The following is a 22248-nucleotide window of genomic DNA, read 5'->3' as shown; positions in this document are numbered from 1 at the left end:
TGATAATCTTTAAGAAGCAACTTTTAGAGACAGATAAAAGCTGGATTAATTGTGGTGTTTACTCTACATGTGTGAGTTTGATGATGAGGCTTATGAAGGCACAAAGTTATCATGTGATGTTATATCTTCACTGAGTTCATAATTTGTTTATCCCATGGGTCAGATTAAACTGTGACCATTTTGACTTCGTTTGGACATTTCCAAACAGATCTTTAGTGCAGCTGTTGACAACACAAACTGTAGAGAAAAAGAAGGTAATTTGTGGTTTTACTGTGGCTGTTTTCTGTCTAAAAACAGAGCCATGCTAATAGCGCTATAATGTAAACTATCAGCTGATACAGCATGTGAAGATTATAAACACAGTGATATTTTGTTTGACTGTAAAAATAACCAGCAGGAGTTTTAGTTGAAGAAGAAACAGTGATGATACCTAACACAGATGTGTGTAAACAGTGAGTTTGTACTTATCCAGTGATGCAGTCTGTGAATACATAGCATTGATTCGGCGGTGGTTTTGTTAGTCATAAGTGTGTTCTGATGTGCAACTTCCACCTACTGTTGAAAATTTGGAACATCAATACTACATTCTACTCCTTGAAGCGTGAGGATTACATTTCAGCTGATGTAGTTTAGGGTGTATTTTCACCTCCTCTCACCTACATTTTCCCACCTCCAGACAGTTTTTAGTTCCTTTATGATCAATCCAAGAGTCCCAGATCGAAAACATATGCAGGTCCAAATATTAGTCATGCTGACGGCGATGGCATATGTGTAGTGACAGAAAATCCCAGAACATTTTCAGAAATCTTTCTGTCACTTGCAATGTCTCTTTTAATAAATCCATATGGTGCAGCTGATAGTGTAATGCACTTAAGGAACAAATTTGGCACCAGCAGGAGGCTAGATTTTCTTTATTGCTGCAACACTGTCCTTGGAATTCCGATTCCAGACAATCCTGCAACTATAAATTATAAGTGGACACAATATTTAAATACTTTTGCGAAGACATCAATACAAAGGAAGAGAGTATTTGATAAAATGCTGGCTTTAATTATTTAAGTAATTACATTCAGGGAAGTGAATGTGTAAGGAGGCTCAAGCACGGATATGCAAAGGCTAATAGGCTGACTTAATGTACCGGCTGCAATATTGGCACAAGCAACAGTGTGCATTAAGACTGTTAAGTACAGCACTACATTACTGTCATGTAAAATCCTTCCAGTGTTGAGGGGAAGGAATAGAGAGCTCATATGTTGATATAGACTGGAGCTCCTGCCATATGTGTGTTTGTGTGTCTGTGTGTCTGTGTGTGTGTGTGTGTGTGTGTGTGTGTGTGTGTGTGTGTGTGTGTGTGTGCTTCTGGGTTCTCATGGATTAGCAAGTTAAATTTAACCAGAGTTTATCCCTGAGTGTGCAGAATACTAGGATTATCCTCAAGCTCATTGAGGTTACACACCGCTGGAAGAGAGGAGGGGCCCATTGTGTCCATGAATACAATGACAGTGAGATTGTAATGATAAGGGAACATAGATCTGTTTAACAACACGTCAAGCAACAGACATGGTCACACCTACACACCCTGAGGTTTCTCCAACTAGTTTTTCAAGAGGCAGTATTACAACATACACGTACTTTTGACATGTAAAGGTTACCCTTAGGGGTGGGAATCGAGAACTGGTTCTTTTTGAGAACCGGATCCCAGTTGCTCGATTCCTTGGAATCGTTTGCCTGCCTGCAGAACGATTCTTCTTATCGATTCCACCTTTGTTGCGCATGCGCGATGACATCATGTGTACGTTGCATTGTTTTGGTCAGAACGTAGCCAACATGGTGTTGAGGCAGAAACGGTCTAAAAAGACGACACCAGGTCCACTGGAACACTGTCAAAGCTTCCATTTCTTCAAAAGAGTGGAATCCCTCCAATATGCTCAAACATTTGCCCACAGCATGTGATTCATTTGATTCGCTACTTAGCGATGCTTGTGAATCTAGCGGCAGAGTGAACACCAGGCCGTCATCCGGGCCCAGTTCTGGTTCCGGTGCGGGCAACAAACGTCATACTCCCTCAGGTACAAGTTTCCGAAGGTAGGGAAAAGGAAATGAGGTGCACAACAACAGGAGACGGGCAGAATTGAACCGGTTCCACGTAATGGAAATGCAGCAATAGAGGAATTAGTAAAGCGTCTTTAGTTTCACTTTCAGTGTACCCCCCCCCACAAAACCAGGCCAGGCATCATCTGTTATTATTATTTGTACATACTGTATATGTTCTATGTTATATTTTCTGTGCAGAGATGGAAACATAAAAGACACTTAATACAAACACACCCGTTTGTACTCTCTCAATGAGAATCGATAAGAGAATTGATAAGGAATCAGATCGATAAGCAAAATCGATAATGGAATCAGAATCGTTAAATTCTTATGGATTCCCATCCCTAGGTACCCTGGGGGAATAAAGTGGAAATTACTTGAAAATACTGATTTACACCAGTCAGTGTTAATGTTATTATGGGTGATTACTGTCTAACTTTTAGTGAAAGGTCTGTTGAGTACAATAGGAATTTAATTCAGACATTGAGGTTCACTTTTTTCATTTCAGAAGGAATATATTGTTGAATTTCCTGCATTCCTGGTTGGTCATCTGGTTGTAGTCAGGCCCTGCAGACTCAGGTTCCGTACAGCAGGGTACAGTGCTTTCTAAGAACCTCCTCATTTGTGTCACTGACCAAGCGCGTACTTACCCTGGCAAATGATTTGTAGCCTTTGATCCCAACTTTTTAGTCGTCATACTTCTGTTTTGTTGTCATAACAACCATTTCATTTTCAATCATCACCTATATACTTTTACATGGAGGATTATTTGGACTTCATTTGTAATTTATCTCAGCAGCTCTTAGAACATAGATTATCATATTAATAACTCCAGACACTTAAAGTTAAAAGCTGTCAGTCTAAGGTGAATTCAACTTAAAATTAAGATATTATTGCTTCTTCTTCAGATCATATGCTCTGAACAAATCATACCATAAGACACGACAATGAAAGAAGTAAAAGATCCTTGTTTTTCCCTTTCTATTCTGGGCATTTCATAATCAGATGCCGCTTTGGCATGATTGTTTTTGGGTTTTGTTTATTTACCCATTTATTCAGGGCTTAATTTGAGCCAGATCCAGCTGGATCGGGATCTGGCACCTCCAACGTCAGATCCGGAACCTATTTCATTGGATCCAGCACCCCTATGAAAAAATTAATAGCATAAATGAAAAAAAAAAAGTTAATTGTTATCTGTCTTGTTAATCTTTATTCCCCTTCGAAGTTACACAAAAATCTTGTGTTCAGATGCATTTTAAGGTCAATTATAAGGGAAAGATGGAGGGAGGGGATAGTCTAAAACGCTTAATGTAAAAAAGCTTAACATGGCTTAATGTCCAGAAACTGTGATCACCAAATTTCATGTGGACATCTCTAGTTGTGCCCACTTTTACCTCTCCTAAAATCAAAACGAAAACTCCACTTCTATGGATATTATATGCATTAAAATTTTCCTCTCCATAGGCGCACATTATAGAAAAAAAAAAGCTTAATGTAGCTTGATGTCTGAAAACAGTGATCAGTCAACACCAGATTATGCATGGATATCTCTAATCATGTCCACTTCACCTCTGCAAAAATCTAAATGAAAACCCCGAGATTAATGGATGCTTATTTTTCTGTTGATAAAACACTTTCTTTTCAGCACCGCACATTTGAGTCCAGTCATTCACTCTGTCTTCACGATTTGTATATGAGAGAAACAGACAATTTATAAAACAAATTTGGTGATGATTGATTACAGTTGTCAGACATTAAGCTATGCTAAGCTTTTTTACATTATGTTTTAGACCTGGTCCCTGTTACCTCCACCCCCGTTTGAGTCAACCGGATCCACCCTCCCTCTGCATTTCTGGCACCTCCCACTTTACAAATTCGGCACTGCTGTTATTCAACCCATTTATTCAACTGGGTTCACTATTGCCGCATTCCACTGCGTGGTACCAGCTCGACTCGGCTCAGCCTTTTTGCGTTTCCATTATGAAAAAGGACCCTGGAATCTGATACCCATTACTAGTTTTGGTATCACCTCCGCCGAGGTTCCAAGTGATACTAAACCATGACATATAACACTGCAGACCACTGATTGGTCAGACAGTTTTCTTTGTGACCCGCCATTTTACAAAAAATAGATGCGGAAGTGGACAGTAAATATAGCGGTACATTAATCCACATGATAACAGCCCAAAACTACACCATGGTCGGTCGAGGAGATTAAGTCTTTGGTGGCCGACGTAAAAATTCAGACGAGACAACACGCAATGAGCGAGTTTTCAGCAACTCTCTGAGCAGACGACACGGAAATAACGTGCCGCATCGCTATGATGTCCAGGTACTGTAAAGTCAGTAGTATCCTTTAATGGAAACAGTCTCCAGGAATACCGAGTCGAGCCGTGCCGTGCCTAGTCAAGCTGGTTTCACATAGCGGAAATGTGGCATAAGTAGAATGAGTTATCCAGAAACTGAAAGATAGGTGGTTTGGTGCTTGACCCCTGAGGTACCCCCAGTAATTGTTTCACTAGTGTGTTAATTTGTGTGTGCGAATGTGTACATGGAACACATTGTAAAGGTCTTTCAGTTGAGCTATAAAGGATGATATAAAAGTCCTGTTATTAATAAAACTTTGTGCCACGTGTGGACTGACTCAGATGTTTCCAGCCAATTGACTAATAAGCCCAGATGAGCAGCAGCAGCAGCAGCAGCAGTTGATGACTCCCTGAATGAAACGAGTGATTCATGACAGACTGACAGCGTAGCACATCACAATCAAATCTGAGTTTCTATTGGCCTAAAGCTAACATGGGTGGTTGTAATGGACACAATATGCTTTTTTTTTTTTTTTTTTTTTTTACACACGTGGTGCACAAAGGTCATAGGAATGGGGTGAAGGAGGGTCAATTGGAGTAGAGAAGGAATGGTAAAACAAAAATAAAAAAAATCAATTTTCATTTTATGGCCAAGAGTTTGCAGCTTTCAGTTTCAGTGGATGGATAAAGTAGTTGAAGTAGCTAAAGTACTTGAACCACGAGGAGGATGTGAACTATAGGAGAACCTGATCCTCTTAATGAGAAATGAGTTCCCCTGAAAACACTCTCTAATTTAGTGACAGTACAATGTTTTTGTAATTCATTTCATTTATCTGTGTCTTCATCACAGTGGCTCCTGCTGTTAATAATGTATGATTCATGCCTCAGGGTGATTCATCACTAATTTAATTTAATACCAGTTTATTCATATTCTTGCTAATAATAAAGTAATAAAAACTACATCAAGTGCTTCCTAAAGGCTCTATTATTACTGTCTATGTTTTCAGGAAATAGAAATTAAATAATGTATTGTGATTGTTAAGTGTTTTTTTTTATTTTCATTCAGCCAATAAAGAGAATTTATTAAGGATGCGATGTTCCTTTTAACTTTCTAAGAAAAGAAAAAAGAAAAAAACTCTGTGATAAACAGTGCTCCTATTATAACGGAAATAAACAGCATCTCAGGCTCTATTCTTGCCTTTGTGGAGCTGAAAATTGCACAGCAGGCAGCAACTAACTGACTTTTATAGTTGCATTATTCATATTCTTGTTTACAGAAATAAAATAACACTGCTCATCAATTCTGGACATGAAAGTAGTGGTATACTTTGCACAATAATGTCTAGCAAGTAACCGCAAATTTTAAAATCACAAAGGATTAAAATGTAAGATTGTGTGTTTGTTAGGGGTGTAAGGAAATATCGGTTCTGCAATATATTGCGATATTTCATGTCACAATACTGTATCAATATTAAAAAGTACTGTATCGATATTTTTTGGGTATTTATTCAAATGCAGATATTGTGGAGGTTCATTTTTGTTTTTCTTTTATGTTGTCTTTGATTTATTATTATTTAACACTCTTTTATTAAACAGTCCGTGCGTTTCCATGACAACTTTTATTCCTGGTTTAATCTGATTAAAGGTTAGATCCTATTTCAGATGCCCATGTAAACACCTTATTCCAGTTGAAAAAGAAAAGTTCAGATTAAATTTAAACCCGATTAAAGTCACTGGTTTAATCCACTTTTGAATCCGATCTAAATTCTTCCTCGGACATGTAAACCCTTTATTCCGTTTGGACTTTATTCCTGCCATTCTGCACATGCTCGTTGTCTTGTCCTGTCGCGATGACGCACACATTCTGCGCTGGCGGAAGAATATGCAATGCAGTCTAGTCTTACCAAACCGTTCCAGTGGACTATTCTGATGGGATCTACCAGCCTGGAAAACCCTGAAGGAAGAGTTCACCACTTGTTTTTTATTCATTCATTTGTCATGCACTAATGAGTTCGATAAGTGGGCAAATCAGTTTACACTGCAGTGCACCGACTGCCTTGTTCTCGCAGCCCTTCCGTTAGCTTAGTTTAGCTTAGCTTAGCATAATCGCTTCATTCCTATGGTCAGATGTAGCCAGGCTTTTACAGGTGATTTGTAGTATTTTATGAGTGATTTTGTAAAATTCAGTTCTCCCTAATCATTACTTTAGTCCGCTGGGGTCAATATGATCACAAACTGAGGCTCAAATCATGGTGATATGACTTACTGCAGTAAGAAAATCTTGGGAATTAAAAACTAATGCAAAGCTAAAACGGTAAACCAAGGCTAATTTAGCGCATGCATCCCTTCCAACAAAAAGATTTTCCAACTTCCTTCAACACAACTGTCCCAAGATTGTATGAGTGCAGGAAGTCGCGGATCTAAAGAAATAATTAGGGAGAATCGGATTTTACAAAATCACTTACAAAAGACAACAAATCACCTTTAAAAAACTGGCTACGTGTGACCATGGAAATGCAGTGACTATGCTAAGCTAAGATAACAGAAGGGCTGCGAGAAACCGAATAAATGTTTCTCATGTAAACATTTATTCAGGTTTAACATTTCCATGTAAACAGAAGAGAAATTACTTTAGTTCTGGATTAATTTCTTCTGGAAAAATAAATCGGATTTAAAAAACATCATGTAACTGTACCCAATGTTAGATCCTTTTTTGGGATTGCACAAAAATAATGTTATGATGTTAGTTATTAAGTAGTAGAATATGAACATTTGAACAGGATCTTAAACTGTAATGTCTGTAAAACATAATTTAAGTTTTAACACAGGAAAATTTTGTGATATAACATTAGATCCTGTTCTAATCAATTAAAAATGTGTTTAGTATTTGTGCATGTTTCTTGGTGTAATTCAGTGCTTCAAGGAAAATAATAAAAAAAAAAAAAAAGAACAAACAAAAATTGCTTTTTAAACAGTATCATGATATATCGTGATATATCATATCATGATCCTAGTATTGTGATTTGTATCGTATCACCAGATTCTTGCCAATACACACCCCCAGTGTTTGCATTGTAGTCTATAGAGGACCTGGGCTGTTTTTTTTTTTCATTTCTTAGTTCTTCAGTGCTTTTCTTCTGCTCTTCTACAACGACTACAGTATGCGACATGACAAAGACAGAAATTTAAAGACTGTCTTAGTGAAAAGCACTGAGGGCTTATTTGATGTGACCCCTCTGAGGATGGTGCTGTGACACTGATCTACAGTCACTTTAACACCCTATACTCCCAGTGGAGCAGATTTAATGGGCTTGTAAGCTGATTGCAGATCCCAGCCTCAGGCCCGTGGATTTTTCACCGCGCACACTTGCAGAGGTTAATTTAATGCTGTCAGGGGATCGCATGCAGTCATATCAGTCAACAGATAAAGATGTATCACATCAATACAGCATAAGCTCTGCTCGTAAACCCCCCCAACCCAACGGCACCTGTGATGTCTGTCAGTGTGGTGGAAACAAAGGCTTAGAATGTGCAGAAAAAACTTCCCAGGGAAGCAACATGTAAGCATCAAAAGCAAATGTCACTGACTCATGAGAGATTTAACCCTTTATAGGTCACTCATAGAAATACTTTGAAATTCAACATCTAAACCTTAGTGTGTTATTGGAGGACCTAACAAGACTTTATTACGTATGTGAAATTTCCAAACATTTTTTTACTGTCATGTAGAAAATCAAGGTAATTGAAGTTACCATATTTCAGTGGTTTCCAACCTTTTTTTTTTTCCTCATGACCCCATTTTAACATCACAAATTTCTGGCGACCCCAGACATTCAAAACGGAGACATTTTTGTTGCTAAAATGAATTCGGTTTCAATCATGTAATAGTTTGCTATACGATGTTGCAATAAACATTAATTTTAGACAACATTTAGTCTATATAATGGATATTATTATGGACAGAGGCAGAAAGCCAGGTGTAGATTACTGCACAAAGTGAGAATTTGATTTTCCTTGGTCAGGATATGTACAGTCAGTCCAGCTTGGATTTACAAGGCTGACAATTAATACTGAACAAACAAGAACTCAAACTATGAATTATGAAAGAGCTGCAGCATCTGAAACTGACCACAATGAACATTTGACAGATAAACATACCACAGTGCTCAGTTCCAGCTTCAGAGTTTGTCATTGTCTTTTATGGATTGGACTGTCTCTGTCAACTCACCATATATTTTTTATTAGTAAGTTTTTTACTATTTTTTAATTTTTATCAATGACTAGAAATTCCAGGCGACCCCACGTGGGTCCCGAACCCAAGGTTGAAAAAACACTGCCTTATTTGGTTCCTTACCCGTAAGTGGCAGAAATGAAAATAAAAAATCCAGGAAGTATAAAAAATGAAAAAAAAAAAAAAAAACAAGAAAAACACATGTAATGTGAAAAGAACATGTATTTTAGAGCATTAGAATATCACTTTAGAACATTACACCAACAGAAGTGCTGATCCAGACCCCTGTCCACATCCACATTCTCCCTTTGAACATCATTCCTTACATTAGTACCATTACTTCATGGTTCCTAACAAAGCAGGTACACTCACTGTTCATGCAGAGGTGGACCTTACACTCAAAAACTGAAACGTTGACTTTAATTAAATTTATTTGTGTCAACAGGTTCCACGTAAATGTATTAGTTAGTTGAAAGCGAAAATGTTAAGTTCATCTAACTCAATTTTAGATGAAACTTAACATTTTGCTTTCAACTAACATAATACATTTACGTGGAACCTGTTGACAAAATAAAATTATTAAAGTCAACGTTTCAGTTTTGAGTGTACAGACCCTGGAGACCACATTGACCTGTAACTGTTGACTCACTGTAACTGTTGCCGCACTGTCTTGTAATGTATGCAACAAATGACCAAAAATAGTCACTTCACTGATAAATGGCTAAGACTGTACTTCTGTATCTTGAAAAGCATCTTGAAAACTAAAGTCTGCCTTTTCACTTGGTTGTGGTTTAGTTTTCTCCTGCTGATTCTTCTAATAGATCCCTGCTGGCTTGAACTCACTTATCTTTCTTTTCCACCCCCACCTGACCAAACACCCACCTCTTCCGTCTTCTTTTTTTCCCTCCCTCCTTCGCTCCATCTCTCAGGCCATCTACAAGATGGTGTCATCCGTGATGAAGATGCCAGAGGATGAATCCACGCCGGAGAAGAGGACGGATAAGATCTTCAGACAAATGGACCTCAATAATGACGGTGAGAGGAGGATAGGCAAATAGGCAGAGAGATGAACATGCTCCAGAGACAGAGGCGGGAGGGAGAGGAATGAGGAACGGGATGAATGTGACAGTTTATTGAAGATAATTTTTCAATTGGTTCATTTTAGGCGGAGACAAAGACAGTTTGAAATCAGTGTTAGCATATAATACTTGAATGGCTTATTTTAGACATAATACAAAAACTGTTTCCTCATTACAACCTAAAATTTATGATGAATGTTTTATTTAGACATAAAAATTACAATGCAGCCACCAACAACAACAATGCCAAAGCAAATTATCAACAGAAGTCACCAAAACAAAAAGAGAAATGTATTCTATTATAGAAAGAAAATCCCTAATACAGTTTTACTGTTAGTTATACACCCTAAAATTTCATCCCACTCATTTTCTCTAAATACTTGTATTACATATTGTACATGGTTAATCATAGCCTGACCAAAGCAATGATCATCCCAGCAGCAGAAGAGAACAGAAAAAAGAAAAAGAAAAACATAAAAATAACAATTATTATTAGGGAAATAAAATCAAATAATTAAGACAATATTAGTCTTATTATTACTTTTTTTTTTACCCTCACAGCCCAAAAAATACACAGTAGAAAAACCCATCGATATTCAACATTTGGTCCCCATATCTTCACAAAAATCATCTCTTCATAATCATCTTTAAATGACAGGCTTTATGTTCTGCTGACTTTCCCCTTTTGACCTGGAACATAATTTGATTTTAAAAATAATTCTGAAATAAGATTTTACTTTATAAACCATTAACATACAGGGTTTATCTCATTTTTCAAGCATAGACATAATATATATGTTTAATGATTGCAATCAGTCTCTACTAGAACACAACTAACAATGGAAAAGTGATTGGATTTTTTGTCATAGGGTTAAAATTTATGTTAAAATATTTATGCCATGGCTTCATTTGGGATCTGAGGTCCTTGCCCCTTGAGTCAGATAGAACTTGTTTTCTATCTGGATGCTGATTGGTTGACTCCTTGTGTCGGTGACTCTGCGCAAAACAACTGGTGTAGCATAGAGAAATATTTGCTGCACACTTTAACTCATAAAGACCCTCACATCCTCCTTTAACCAAAACCATCTGCTGATCTAAACTGTTTAATACCTGTTGATCCATTAATTCTATCAATACATGTAAATAATTGATGTAAAATGCAGTTATTCATCTTTTCATGGTCATCAGATATGACCCATTTGGACATTCAAAGGCTCTGTAGTGAACGTGGAAACACCGTCATCTTCTACAAACATTGATTCACCAGTAAAACCCATGGAGTTGGATCATTGAGTGATTGGAGACAGTGGGTTTATGTTCAGTTAATGATATATTTTGCTTTAAAAAGTCACTTTTTCTTCAGTTTTCTCAATAACCCTCAATAATAATCTGAGCTTTTATGAACATCTACGTCATCATTGAATTAAATATAGGAAAATACATGTTTTTCATTAAAAAAAAGAAGCAAAACACAGAAGATAAATATTACAATAAATGGTGATAAATCACTTCAGAGGATAAATACAGAGAAAAAAATCCTTTGGGAACTGTCCCAAAAGTAGCACTGGGTCTGTCCAAAAGGTTTCTCTGCATTTGGTCCAAGGCTGAAAACACTTTCCAGTAAGATTAGTTTTTTTTGGCAGCGATAATGAAACAACATCCACACTACTTTGAGATATCGTCAAACTATGTCTTTTGTTAATGTTGTAATTGAGAATCCCATAGCTGCAGGACAGTTCCTAAACCTTTTATGCATAGTGTTCACTTCAGTAACAGTAATTCTACTGCTGTTCTCTTGTATATTCACGGGTTTTGTTGTTTTAGTTCGATATCAGCCAACACAGTGGACACTTATGCATCATCCAAAACACTGCAATTCATACAATTACTGTAACTTTGCTGTTCATGATAAACCTGATCTGCACTAACATGTTTGAGTGTAAATCAGTTGCTAATTGTTACTAGACTGTCATTAACAGTTTTCTGAAACAAAAAGTTCTTTGGTTTTTTTTTGCATATCCTCCTGAGACCCAGCAATGCATTTGTCCTCTGTAGGGACAAAGTTTGACAGTTTAACTTAAAAAATGCTATGCATTACAAAGGACATTCCATTAAAAAATCAATCAATCAATAAAAATTATTTTAAAACTGTATCTGAAAAAACTGTTGCATTATGCAGTTTCCAATCAAGACAAATTTTTTTTTATGTAAAAAAGGTAAAACTGTCAAATTCCTGGGTCTCAGGAGGATGTTATCTCCATGAAAGGAGTAATAACTAATATTAGAGTATGATAAAATGTGAGAAAACATTAGCGATTTAGCGATTAGCGCCATTAAAAATGTTTTTATTTCATAGTTTTCACACAGTATATCACTTTCTGATGAGTTTTAAATAAATGTTTCTTTGCTTCAAAAATTAAATGCATGGTGTCCAGTTGAGTGGACATTTTTGTAACTCAATGAAAAATAGGTTCATAAAAAAAAAAAAAAAAATCATCTGCATTGTTTTTTTCATCCCTAAAGAGGAATAAAAACATTCAAGAAAAAAATATTGACTAAGGTTCTCATAATTCATGCATGAAGGGTTAAAATAATCTGTTTTTTGTCCCCTTGTCTTCTCTCTCCTTGTTTGTCTTACAGGAAAATTAGCCCTGGAAGAGTTTATCAAAGGTGCCAAAAGCGACACCCCTCCATCGTTCGGCTACTGCAGTGCGACCCCCAGCTCAGCCTCCCAGTTCTGAGGCCCCCCCCCCTCCTCCTCCTGCATTGAGCCCCTTCTTCCTCACCCTCTCTGTTGCTATTGAAACAGTCACTCAAATCAATGCATGATGGTTATCGTCTCGCATATCATCCTTTTTCTTTCTTTTTTTTTTTCCGTTTTTGGGAGGTTGTTGTTATGTGCAATGATGCAGGAATTTAAAGGAGGAAGAGAAGAGTCATCTCTATCATTTTATTTCCATTTTTTATGTTGGAAATGATGAAGGGACTTTCATTTTAGCAAGAAAGTTTCGCCAGTGAGTCCACTAATGTTCCAGAATATCTCTCTCTCTCTGGAACATTGAATTTACAGGAAGCTTGTGACAAAGTGTGGATGCTTTGCTTCTTTCTTTTTTTTTTTCCATATAATTTTTTGCAGGATGGAGATGACCTGGGCTTGAGAGGTGGCACACTCTTGCTCAGTTTCTTCTCCAACACATGTATATCATGTACATACTGTCAATGTATATCACAAGATGAAGTACATTTGTCTTCATGTATGGTGCACACTCCGGCATTGAAAGGCCGTATTATGTAGCGTGCTTGCTGGTCTGATGGTCTGAGATTGATGATTGGGGTTGGGGGGGTGGGGGTGGGGGGGTATCAGGATTTTAATGCTATGTGGATCTGTTTGCTGAGAAAAAATGAGGATCCTGTTAGGTTTTTGTTATCGAGATCTTTTGGCATTTTGTTAATTACATTGTTTTTTCATTTGTATATAATATTGTTTCTTCCTCATGTTTTATTTATTATCAATTTTTATTCTTATGACTGTAATTTTACTTTGATATGTTGCTTAAGGTACATTTTTCCAGGTTATAGGTGGAGACGCCGTGACAGAGAAGGAGAGAGAGAGAGAGAGAGAGAGGAGAAGAGAGGAGAGAGGAGAGAGAGAGAGGAGAGGAGAGAGGAGAGAGAGAGAGAGAGAGAGGAGAGAGGAGAGAGGAGAGAGGAGAGGAGAGAGGAGAGGAGAGAGGAGAGAGGAGAGAGAGAGAGAGAGAAACGTGAGCTATCGATCTCTTCGGGTTTATTAAGCGGAAAGATATCAAATGTAGTGTTGATAAGAGAAGCGAAATAATAATTATAAAGAGATCCCACAATGCATTTGATCAACCACACCAGTAGCACATATCATTTGAGCCGCCATGTGTTTATAAAGTATGGCTGTGCATTTGGTCTGAATGTGTGTGTGCATGTGGATATGCACTGTATGCTTGTTGCAAACTTTTACAGTATTATCATGTTGTGTTGTTTCTTAATTTGTAAGTATTTTAAAGTTCTTTATTGACAAGCAGTAAACTAAGATAGTTGTAACCTGTCACTATACTGCATGATCCTTACATGCCAGACAACGTAAACTGGCAAAATCTACGATAACAGTTACCGCACAGCTGTATCTTTTTGTAGCTCTGCAGCTTCCTCAGCTCTGTACCAGGCAGAAACAACGTCCAAATGATTGAATATTTGGTCTCGCTTTGGGACAAACCTTTCCCGTTTCCCACTTTTCCTGCTGACAGACAGAGAACTCAATAAGGGCTCGTTCATCACTCAACAGCTGAATGCTTTTATAACTCCTGGATTGTCTGCTTACAGAGCAGTTAGATGAAGGGATATGTTCTAAGATATAGGAGCAAGTCCAGGTACTTGGTCCCATTCGGATTTTTTAGGGTATCCAGACATCTGAAAGTAGCTCTGTTTACGTGCATACCTCTACAAATTTGGACACGCATGGAAGTAATTCTTCACATCAAATAAAATACAAGTGTTTAAATTATGCACATTCAGTTTAAAATATACTGGAAAGCCCTGATTTTAACATGCAAACTGTCAAAATCTGAAGTAACACACATGTAAAGTCTGCAGCAAAGCCACCACACCACCACTCTCATGTATCAACTATTTAAGGCTCACATCACTTGATCATTTTTGCAGTTTTGTAAAATGGATGAAAAGTTAAAACTGAACAATTTAGGGGACCAAGTCATACCTTATACCTCTGCGACTGGAAGGGCACATTAGTTAATACTTGGTTTAGCAGCTCCATATAATACTTTATGCTCTAAATTAAGATGAGGAATAAGATTGTCAGTTACCTTTCTTACGGTGATCACAGAAAACCCCATTAAACCAAGATTAAATGACAAATATCTTCATTTTCTAAAGCCTTATTGAATATTAATATAACATGTTAACCATTATTTTCCTTCAAACAAACTTTGAATACCTCTTTAATTTTGGCAAAGTGAATTAGTAGTGTGAGCCTGAGAGCTGTGCTGGTGCTGGTGCAGCTGCAGTGGGATGATATTTGGACTGATTTCAAATTACCAATCATTTTTGCACAGGAGCTTCCTACCCAGCTGTACCTCTGCTTTGGGGATCCTGTAGTGTCACTGCCTTCTGCTGGTAGGATTAAGGAACAACAATTGCTACCCCCCCCCCCCCTCTGAATTACACTTTTCTATTCTCACTGCCTCTGATGAACTGGTACCTTGTATTAGATAAAATACATCCCCCTTTTTTCCTCCCTAACCTCCCTTTCCTTCCCTCCTTCCTATTTTTCTGTTGCATGAAAACCTCACATGAGGATGTCATGGTTATTCTGTTGGACCTGAAATCTATGATGAAATATATCTATGTGTTTCAAAGCTGCACGTGTGGGCTGTTTCTTCATGTGTGGTTATTTATAACATGCAAAAAAAAAAAAAAAAAAAAAAAAAAAAAAAAAAAAAAAAAAGACTGCCTAAGGGGAATGAGCTTCACTGGGATCCAAGGTTAATGACGTCTGGTGTGATTGAACATTAGGTTATCCATGTGACCGGTGCAGTCTGTCAAGGTGCTCTGCAGGTCCTTATTAACATACCCCAACAAGGAAGGGGTGAATGTGTTTGTAACAGCCAGGAAATCTGCGTATGTGTCTGAGTTTAACCAGTCATTCCTGTCAGATTACTAGCAAACGTTTGTTATGGTCACTCCCATTCTGAAATATTCCTGTTTACATCACTAGTCACTGCACGCATACAAATAAAAGTACATTTATTTAATAAATACACAAATGGTAACAATGCAGATCTACATTCACATAAAACTAATCTCTCTTGATTTGATAATGGGAAAAAAAATACTCATACACATGATACTCAGTCTTTCAAACAGGTAACAAACAGGTTCTACAGCCACACTCCCCATGCTGCATATTACAACACTGTAAAGACCACTAGTTGCATTATAATCCATTATGGCACAGGTGTCAAACATGTGGCCCAGGGGCCAAATCCGGCCCACCAAAGGGTCCAGTCTGGCCCTTGGGATGAATTTGTGAAATGCAAAAATTACACTAAAATATTAACAATCTTTTTAGTTCAGGTTCCACATTCAGACCAATTCAATCTCAAGTGGGCCAGACCAGTAAAATACAATCATAATAACATATAAATAATGTTTGTCTTTGTAAATGTAAATACTTTCATGTATTTACACTAAAACAAAGTATAATTTTGCAAAAAATTTGAATAACCTGCACAAATATGAACAACCTAAAATGTCTTAAGAGAAATACGTGTAATTTTAACAATATTCTTCCTGTTATTAAATGTTTTGTGTATCCAATGTGATCTGTAAGTTATAATGTACATGTGTAAACGATAAACTGAGGCAGAATATTGTTAAAATTACACTAATTTTTTCAGTTTGTTCATGTTATTCACATCGTTTGAAAAGATAGTTTGTAGATGTAAACCTTTTCATAATGTAAATTTACTTTTTCGCACTAAAACATAGAGAAAAGTTTGGAGTTGACATTATTTCTATATTATTATGTAATTATTTTACTTATTCGTCCCACTTCAGATCAAATTTAGCTGAATGTGGCCCCTGAACTAAAATGAGTTTGACACCCCTGCATTATAGCAATAGCACAACATTGTGGAAAATACATTTTGTACTGCCTTACTGAGAGTTAGCTGAAAAGACTGATAAAGTTCCATATATGACCAGTAAGTGGGCAGCTAGCAGCCTGTTAGCTTAGCATAAAGACCAGGAAGAGGGGGAAGCAGCTAGCTTGACACAGTAGTAGCTAAGCTTGTTAGCAGAGCATAACACTGGAGGGAGCTGAAAGGTGTTCGTACGGTGGCCCAGAGGTGCAACAGCCCAAAAAATTATCCACTATTAGAAAAAAAAAAAGAGAACAGCCCCAAAAAAATAATACACTATAAAAAAAAGAGAGCAGCCCAAAAAATTATCCACTATAAAAAAAAAAGAGAGAACAGGCCAAAAAATTGTCCACTATAAGAAAAAAAGAGAACAGCCCAAAAATTATCCATTTAAGGAAAAAAAAGAACAGCCCAAAAAATTGTCCACTATAAGAAAAAAAGAGAACAGCCCAAAAATTATCCATTTAAGGAAAAAAAAGAACAGCCCAAAAAATTATCCACTATAAGAAAAAAAAGAGAATAGCCCAAAAATTATCCAGTATAAGAAAAAAAAAACATAATCCACCTTTTCAATTAAGGGGGCACTGTTTACCCGAAAGGTCTCTTGCTTTAAAATTAAGGTCGCCAGAAAAAAATGAAAGCAAAGGCTGAAAATTTTTAAGGCCTTCAGCTAATGTGGCTAATGCTAACAAAGTAACCCACTGGAAGTGGAGGTTGGTGCACTAAAAATAAAGTTATTCTAAAAATATATAGCGGATAATTTTTTGGGCTGTTCTCTTTTTTTTATATAGTGGACAATTTTTTGGGGCTGTTCTCTTTTTCTCTTATAGTGGATAATTTTTTAGGCTGTTGTCTTTTTTTTTTTTCTTATAGTGGATCATTTTTTTTGACTGTTCTCTTTTTTTTCTTAGACTGAACAGTTTTTTTTGGGCTGTTCTCTTTTTTTCCTTATAGTGGATCATGTTTGGGCTGTTGCACCTCTGGGCCACTGCATGTATGCCATTGCTAAACACATTTTGTTAATAACTTAAATACATAATCTAAATGCTGTTTGGACAGAGCCAGGCTTGTAGTTTCTTGCATTTCAGACCTTTATGCTAAGCTAACTGCAGGTCGTATCATCAGCCAGTTCCTTGTAGAAGCAGAACTAGCCCTATGACCCCATTTCAAAGGAACTGCCTCATCTTTGTATGCAACATCCAGCCCATATGAGTCCAAACATGACAGAAGACTGACACATCAGGTTCGAGCTCAGGTCCCGTTGAATAAAACATAGTCTCTGGGTCAGTAGTTTTAATGAACTGACAAAAGAAGGGAAGTATGAGGTTTAAATCCAAGTCTTGCAGCTTTAACAACCTAAACCGTCATAGCTCATGTCCTGATTTCAGCATTGCATCTCAAATGTAATGCCTAAATCCAAAAGCTGGACCTTTCCAGCGTCCCCCTCTCCAGCAGTTGGTGTTGCTCTGGTGCCCTTTGCTGGCTGCCAATCCTTGTTTCCGGCCTGTGTCGATTTGACCTTTCTCTGTGCGGCGGCTGGCGAAGAGGCTGCCTCTCCGATGGAGGAAGACTGCGGTGCTGGCGGGGAAGATGCTGTGGAGGAAGAGGAGGACGGTACAGCTGTCTGGGAGGTTCAGTGTTTAGTCTTGGAGGTTCAAGGTTGCTTCTTGGAGGTTGACTGTAGGGTTCTTGAGTTTGAGGGTTGCGTCTTGGAGGTTGGAGAGGAGCTTCCTCAAGTGGTCTGACCACATTGATCTGCACAAATGCAAAAAAATAATGTAATCACATGTAATAATCTGATTCAAAACAATATAAGATTATTACTTTTTAACAGTTTCATATAGTGAAAGCTAATTTCTTCACTGTCACTTAGAATAGAAGGTGTTTATTGCCACTGCATGAGTTGTATAACAATTAAAAACGCTTCAACAGATCACTACAATCCTAAAAAAAAAAAAAAGACATGCATATTAAAAAGTTCGGTCATTGCCAGTACTTCCTCAAGTTAACCCGCCGATATCCAGGTGTGCTTTTTAGGCACACTTTGCACTTTGTGTTAAAAAACTTCATATTATTTTTCACAATTTAAATAAGGTTAGATTTCAAAAGTTGTTCATTTGTGCATGATCTTTAAAATTCTGGCCACCAACTAAAATTTGCACATTGTAAACAAAAGAAAATTACAAGACTGCATCTGTATCCCAAGTGTGCCTAAAACGCACTATTTCTTCCATTATAACCACTGTTTTTGATCCAAAAGCCATTAACGCATAAATCCTGCTTTTACTGATGTCTGGCTTCATTTGAGAGGTGAGGGTCTAAATTAATTGATTAACGTTGTTAATGTTGCTGTTAATCATTGACATATGCCAGGCTGCAAAAATCAAATAATATGTAATCCAATTTTTATGTAGTATTTTGAAAAAATAGAAATAAAAATTTGTGTTTTTTGCATCAAAAAATGTAGTGACATCATGATGAAAAGAGATCGTTTAAAGGGATAAAAATAATCCAAAATGAATGATTATTTGATATGTATGATTAGGGCTGACCTTGATTTACAAAAATAAAATCAAATTAGAGCAGAAAAATAAATCAATATAATATTTAATAGTTTGATTTATAGGTGTGCATTTTTGGCACACTTGGTGACAAATGCTAGTATTTTTGTACATTGGACCTAGCGCCAAAAATAATAATACAAATTAACCGATGTTGGAGTTAATCATTGACATATGCCAAGCTGCAAAAATCAAATAATATGTAATCCACTTTTTATGTAGTATATTGAAAAAATACAAATTTTTTATGTTTTTTGCCTCCAAAAAAATGGTTTGTTTACATAACAAACACAGCATTTACAGGGTTAAAAAAATGTGACAATTATTGAGTATTTGGTATTTTTATTAATGGCTCAAGTTGATGAAATAGAAAAAAGGGTAAAAGAATTAAAAACAAACTGTATGAAATTTTTGTTGACATTATTCCACAAGTGTGCGAAAAAGGCACACTTGGTGCTTAGTAGGGGCCTTGCTGGACGGGATACTGGAGGGTTAATAGTGATTGAACTGTTGAGTAATAATCAAGTTGGCACATGTAAATATAGCAAAGATAGAAAAGCTGATGTATGCATTTGTATCATATTCATAATAGAAAGCAAAATAAGACTATTATTCTTAAACATTTTTATTTATTAAAATCTATTTCCTTCACTGTATAACTGCGGTTATATGATTACAGTCCACATCTCACCGGTCTGCCGTAGGTCTTTAGTCTTTTCTTTAGGGGGCAACAAGGCAGACCCAGGAATGAAACACAGACAGCAAAGCATCGGCTGCAAAACACCAGCTGGATGAAAGAAGTCACGATCAGAGGCACCCACAGGATCAGAGTGGTACTCTGGGGGGATGGTGAGGAAGGAGAGTGCGGTTGGATGTTAGTGGGAGTCAGCAGCTGGGCCACACAGAGCACAATCTGAGGCAAGAGCACTCAACAGCCTCACATAAGTGGGAATACAGTGTGACCAATGATGTGCTACAGAACCTCATTTTTCTCAGATGACTGTTTGCGTACAAATAAAATATAAATAAAAAAACCTGGGAATTTCCACAGGAGAGTCAACATGGTGAATGAAATATGCATCAAATTGAATGTGTACAGAGGAAATTCAAAGAGAAAGAGTCGCCTATTTCTGGGTTGCTGACTTGCAGAGTACAAAGAGAATAGATGTAAATGTAGATGTAGTTTGCATGGAAGTTTGCTGTTTTCTGGAATGTATAATGAAATATGCAAGCAGCACAAAAACACAGATTACATAACCGTAGACCCTTTCAGAATCTAAAGCCCAAAACACACTTTCAGGTGATGTAATCCACCATTTGGCAGTCACATTTAAGATCTGTACTAGGAAGAAAACACATTTGGTCTTTTAATTCTTTGTTCTTTTTAATCTATTTATTCTTAGCTACTTATACTGTGTATGTCTTTATTTATTCATTATTAATGTGGTATGAGTGTTTTTGTGGAGCAGTGACCGTATTTTGTATTTTGAATTTCCCCTTAGGGATTAATAAAGTAAATCAATCAATCAATCAATCAATCAATCAATCTATCTATCTATCTATCTATCTATCTATCTATCTATCTATCTATCTATCTATCTATCTATCTATCTATCTATCTATCTATCTATCTATCTATCTATCTATCTATCTATCTATCTATCTATCTATCTGTCTGTACAATAGATCCTGAAAATCTTATTTCAAGAAATCTTACCAAGATAATTTTCACTTGTTCCATTGGCAGATTTTTTTTTTGCTTGAATTAAGCAAAAAAAAAAAAATTGAATTAAGCTTTTTTATGAAGATTTTTTCTAGTATAGGAGTAAGTACGAAGAGTAAACATGTTTTTACACCATTAGAGATATTTTAGGTTGTTCTTTTTGGTTCACATTATTCATGTTTTTTGTGAAAGGATATTTTGTAGATGTAATCATTATTATGTAATTTTACTTTTTTACACTAAAATTAAATTAAAGACAACATGAATTAAATCACTTTAAATCACTGTGCCCTGAAATGTGTAAATACTGACGATACATTTAGTTTTCTACAATTTTTTTAATTTAGAAGTGTTTTGTTTACAGTAATGTATTGGAAGTTTTTCTAGAGTAAGTTTTTTTAGCAAGTTCTTTAGAGTATATACTAACCTTAATTATCTCCACCGAGGAACGCCGGAGGTTATGTTTTCATCAGGGTTTGTCTGTTTGTTTGTTTGTCTGTCTGTTTGTTAGCAAAATAACTAAAAAAAAAAAAAAGTTATGGACGAATTTGGATGAAATTTTCAGGAAATGTTGATATTGGCACAAGGAACAAATGATTAAATTTTGGGGGTGATTTGGGGTGTTAATGTTAATCTGGTTACTAACCTGCCTCATTTGTTTTGTCTGTTTTGTCTTTTTATGCTGTATGCAAAGCTGCTGAATACTTGAATTTTTTGATTAATAAAGTATCTATCTATCTATCTATCTATCTATCTATCTATCTATCTATCTATCTATCTATCTATCTATCTATCTATCTATCTATCTATCTATCTATCTATCTATCTATCTATCTATCTATCTATCTATCTATCTATAATGCGATGTCCTCTCTGGCAACAGCCGAGTCTAGAACATAAGAGATTCAGAATTGGGATTTCACATATGAATTAATGACTGAATCTCTTTGCATACACTATTGTTATATTATTATTACTATTAGTATTATAAAACCCACTGTAAATAACATATACATAAACATATATTTTCAATAGACCAGATCCCTGTACACACCCACTGTATAAAATCTCCAATTTGCACTCTGTACATATTACAATATAACTCCACTGTAAATCTCAACCCATTGTTGTCCTCATCTCCAGTTGAATGTTTGTCAGTATTAGGTCTGTGTTCAAGTGTGATTGGGTTCATGTTAAAATTGCACATCATGAGCAAAGAAAAACCAAAGCCAAACTCCTTGTATGTGTTCCCATACTTGGCCAATAAAGCTGATTCTGATTCTATTGTTGTTATGAACATACTAAGAACTCCAGGAACAGTGACATGCACACACTACAATGCAGCAGAGCAAGAGGATGACCATCTGTTTGCAAAGCAGCTACAAATGTTAAGGGAGCTGAAACTGAAAGGAGCAAGTGACACAAATCTAGTGTCACTGGGTTCATTTTCTACAGACTGTGAACAGAGTCAAGAGGAGGCAAAGATGTCTTATTTCCTGTCAGACCACTTGAATTACAACATGTTGACGCAATGTTTGCTTAGTAAAACAAAAACAAAACAAAACTAT

The 22248-nt window shown here is 36.5% G+C and overlaps 1 protein-coding gene and 1 pseudogene across 2 annotated transcripts in view; one reads left to right on the top strand and one right to left on the bottom strand.

The window, feature by feature from the left end:
- The window catches only part of LOC115428237 (hippocalcin-like protein 1), a 78261-nt pseudogene extending 65148 nt beyond the window's left edge, over positions 1-13113 (top strand).
- A 4195-nt stretch (positions 13114-17308) lies between these two features.
- Positions 17309-22248, bottom strand: part of LOC115428236 (transmembrane protein 54-like) — an 18949-nt gene continuing 14009 nt past the window's right edge. Inside the window, exons 5-6 of one of the 2 annotated variants that reach the window (XM_030147089.1) lie at positions 19649-19795; positions 17310-18151 (exon numbers count right to left, since the gene is read on the bottom strand). In XM_030147089.1, the coding sequence (XP_030002949.1) occupies positions 17807-18151; positions 19649-19795 (492 nt within the window). In that variant the 3' untranslated portion in view covers positions 17310-17806. Of the gene's footprint in view, positions 18152-19648; positions 19796-22248 lie in introns of both variants that reach the window. The other variant, XM_030147090.1, reaches the window with a different exon arrangement.

The sequence above is a fragment of the Sphaeramia orbicularis genome, chromosome 11 (assembly GCF_902148855.1).
Source record: "Sphaeramia orbicularis chromosome 11, fSphaOr1.1, whole genome shotgun sequence".
Lineage (NCBI taxonomy): Eukaryota > Metazoa > Chordata > Actinopteri > Kurtiformes > Apogonidae > Sphaeramia > Sphaeramia orbicularis.
Note: the sequence above shows the minus strand (reverse complement) of the source record. Positions and strands in the feature narration are given on the sequence as shown.